Below are 3,546 nucleotides of genomic sequence, written 5' to 3'. Positions count from 1 at the left end.
AATGGCCTGTCTTTCCTCCTCAGTGTAAGGCTGCATCTAGGAAGGTGCTCCTTGCTGTCCACAATTGCTAAGGCATCTTGCGAGCATGAAAGGTAAAATCGTTCACCAGCTTGGAATGTGGCATCACGTTCTCTTTCCACTGTATGCTCGATACCACACACGGTCTACAGGTACTGAGAACTTGCAATCTGGAAACGGGATACTGGAATTTAAAGATAAGGTGTAGGACAGTGAAGTGAGTTTGTCTATTCCACACATCTGAATCAATCTGTTAACGCGTGTAAGTAATGGTTAACATTTCTTTTTTTATGAAACATATGGGGACTCCGAAATACTACTCAGAGCAGGAAAGTGACTCTATACCATTCTCTGTTGGAGAAACAATGCTTAATACGACTGCAGACGCTCAAAAGGAACTGATAACTCGGACTGTAACCGGTTGCCTGCTTGCTGTGCTTATACTGTGGACATTAATAGGAAACATTCTGGTGTGCTCTGCTGTGATCAAGTTCAGGCACCTTCGAAGTAAAGTTACTAATATCTTTATAGTGTCTCTGGCTGTGTCTGATTTATTCGTTGCAGTATTGGTGATGCCGTGGAAAGCTGTAGTAGAGGTTGCAGGCTACTGGCCATTTGGCACTTTCTGCAACATTTGGGTGGCGTTTGACATTATGTGCTCCACTGCATCAATTCTTAACCTGTGCGTTGTAAGTGTGGACAGGTACTGGGCTATCTCCAGCCCTTTCAGATACGAAAGGAAAATGACTCAGAGGGTGGCATTTGTAATGATTAGTGTAACATGGACATTATCTGTACTTATTTCATTTATACCAGTGCAACTCAACTGGCATAAAGCCAGCTCTGGGCCTGACGGGGCAAACAATACCACCACTGAGAAACAGACGGAAAACTGTGACTCGAGTCTTAACAGAACATATGCCATTTCATCTTCTTTAATTAGCTTTTATATTCCTGTTGCCATTATGATTGTGACTTATACTAGAATTTACAGGATTGCTCAAATACAGATCCAGAGGATTTCTTCGTTAGAAAGAGCGGCGGAACACGCTCAGAACTGCCGGACCAATCGATTAGACTGTCAGCACCACAACTCACTGAAGACATCTTTCAAAAAGGAAACCAAAGTCTTAAAAACTTTGTCCGTGATCATGGGGGTATTTGTTTGCTGCTGGTTGCCTTTCTTTATTTTAAATTGCATGGTCCCTTTTTGTGACAGGACTGCTGACTACGAGTCTGGTTTTCCTTGTGTGAGTGAAACGGTTTTTGATGTGTTCGTTTGGTTTGGCTGGACAAACTCGTCTTTAAATCCGATCATATACGCGTTCAACGCTGATTTTAGGAAAGCTTTTTCTAGTCTTTTGGGCTGCCGTAATTTGTGTTCGAGCACCGCTGTTGAAACTGTGAACATAAGCAACGAGCTCGTGTCCTATAACCAGGATACACTATTTCATAAAGAAGTCGTGACTGCTTATGTCAACATGATTCCCAATGCGATGGACTGTGTTGACGACAACGACGAGACTTTTGACAGGATATCTCAGTTGTCCCAAAACAACGAAATTGGAACAGATTCGGTTTGTGATTTTGAGGACTGTGAAGCAGACATTTGTATGGCTAGGATAACACCCTTCACTCCAAATTGTTTACATTAGATTTCTTTTACCTGTTTACCTTAGATTTAAAAAGCCTGGAAGAAGGTAGATTTTATAGTTCGTACCAAATGTTTAGAACTTGCTATGATATTCAATACATGTGTTGTAATAGCTAATGAGTCTATATGGATTAATCGGTAGTGTAATTTATAAATATGATCAGTGTGTTGATATCAGTATTATGTTATTGTTAGTTAAGGTCATCGAGAAGAAACACACATTTTCAAAGTTAAACTGAAGAATTTCATATTGTTAACTCTTTCAGGACCAGCCAAGTCTAAAACTCAATCAAATTTAACATAGCCTTTAACGAAAGCATTTTTTTTTTTTAAATTAAAACAAACAAACAAAAAAAAACCATCACAGTCGATGTGATGGCACAAGTCCTGAAGAGTTTAAATACGATTTACTTTTGTTATGTTCTCCTTTACTTAAACCTATCTGCATTTTTTGAGTAAATCATTGTGCATTATTAAAATTGTAAGCATGAAAAAAAAAGCACTGTCATCAAGCATTAAACCAACACTTGCTTACCTAATATTTTAAACAGAACAGTGGTACAAAACTGTTATCCTGCATTCAGCTCTTTGCAAACGCCTGTAAAAAATAATTTAAATTGTATATAATAGTTCTGGAATTATCAGAATAGAACAGATTGCAATACAAAAAACGGAAAATTAGATGATGTAGAATTTTGTACAGGTAGTTAAGGCACTTTAACCCAGCAACCTTTGCATTGTGCCATCACTAGGGGTAGAAGAAACAGTCCTGTGCTGTTTAACATTGTCATCATATCACAGTGTTATGCTATAAATAACATATTGCAAAGTCTGTTAAAAACAATATTAATCACAGTGCATTCAGCCCAGTACACCTTTGGCTGGGTAGTTTGTCATTTTTGAGATGGTAGAAACCCCCTATTAAAATGCAGAAAACACACAGCGAACTTCACTAAAGGAAATAAAAAAAAAAAGATCATGCACATATTTAAAGACATTTGTAAACACTGTTCTTATATTTGAAAAGTTGCTCTTTAATGCCTTACCAATAAATGTAATAAAATCGATTCAGCACCTGTAAAGTGCTAATAAAGTATTGATGAATTAAACCGTGTGGTGAGGTGGCCTTGTGAGGTTTGTGAACCAACAGTATGAACATTCCAACAATAACACAAAAGTTACCATTGGGTTAGAGATGCTCCAACTGTTCAATTCAGTTATTTATTTTTTACAAGACTGATAAGCCATTGATGAAAGAATAATGAACTGAAAATAAAGAGTCAGTTGACTTCTTACACAGAGTCTACATAAAGTGTACTGGTAACATCTGCCAGTTCTGTTTAATTGTGAGCACAATACTGAGAGCAGCAGAGATTAGGATAAAAATCCCTGATCAGACACTCATAGTCTGAACCAGAGCTAATCACTCAAGCCCCATGTGGCTCAGTCCAATCCACCTACAAATCACAGCAGAAGCACTGCACATAATCTTATATTTCAGTGGAACTATCATGGATGTACAGTACCTCATTTTTAAACAACAGCTTCCTCTAAATAACAGAGCTAACTGGCTCTTAAATGAAGACATGGTCGACTTACAAAACTGATGTATGATGCATTTAATGTTATACCAGAAAAGGATATTGACTTTTTTTCATTTTAAAATGTCATGGTCAATTTTGAAAACATTATTAAAATACCTGTAATAACCCTGGTGCAGTAAAACAGTGTCAGTAATGTAGGTATTTTCAAGCTTCCTAAAAGATCCTGTCACAAAAATCGTCCCCCTATACCAAAAATAACTTTATGAGTTCACAACAGCATTAATACCCTCAGCAGTGGTGATCACCAGTAGATACTTGACCTTGTATTTT

At 37.5% G+C, this 3,546-nt stretch overlaps 1 protein-coding gene across 1 annotated transcript; it reads left to right on the top strand.

Annotated features, from left to right (window-relative positions):
* Window positions 1-317: 317 nt before the first annotated feature.
* drd5a (dopamine receptor D5a) lies at window positions 318-1,673 on the top strand. The gene has a single exon (XM_041271649.1). The coding sequence runs from the start codon at window positions 318-320 to the stop codon at window positions 1,671-1,673; it is 1,356 nt and encodes a 451-aa protein (XP_041127583.1).
* Window positions 1,674-3,546: the final 1,873 nt, after the last annotated feature.

The sequence above is a fragment of the Polyodon spathula genome, chromosome 2, assembly GCF_017654505.1.
Source record: "Polyodon spathula isolate WHYD16114869_AA chromosome 2, ASM1765450v1, whole genome shotgun sequence".
NCBI classification, from domain to species: domain Eukaryota; kingdom Metazoa; phylum Chordata; class Actinopteri; order Acipenseriformes; family Polyodontidae; genus Polyodon; species Polyodon spathula.
Note: the sequence above shows the minus strand (reverse complement) of the source record. Positions and strands in the feature narration are given on the sequence as shown.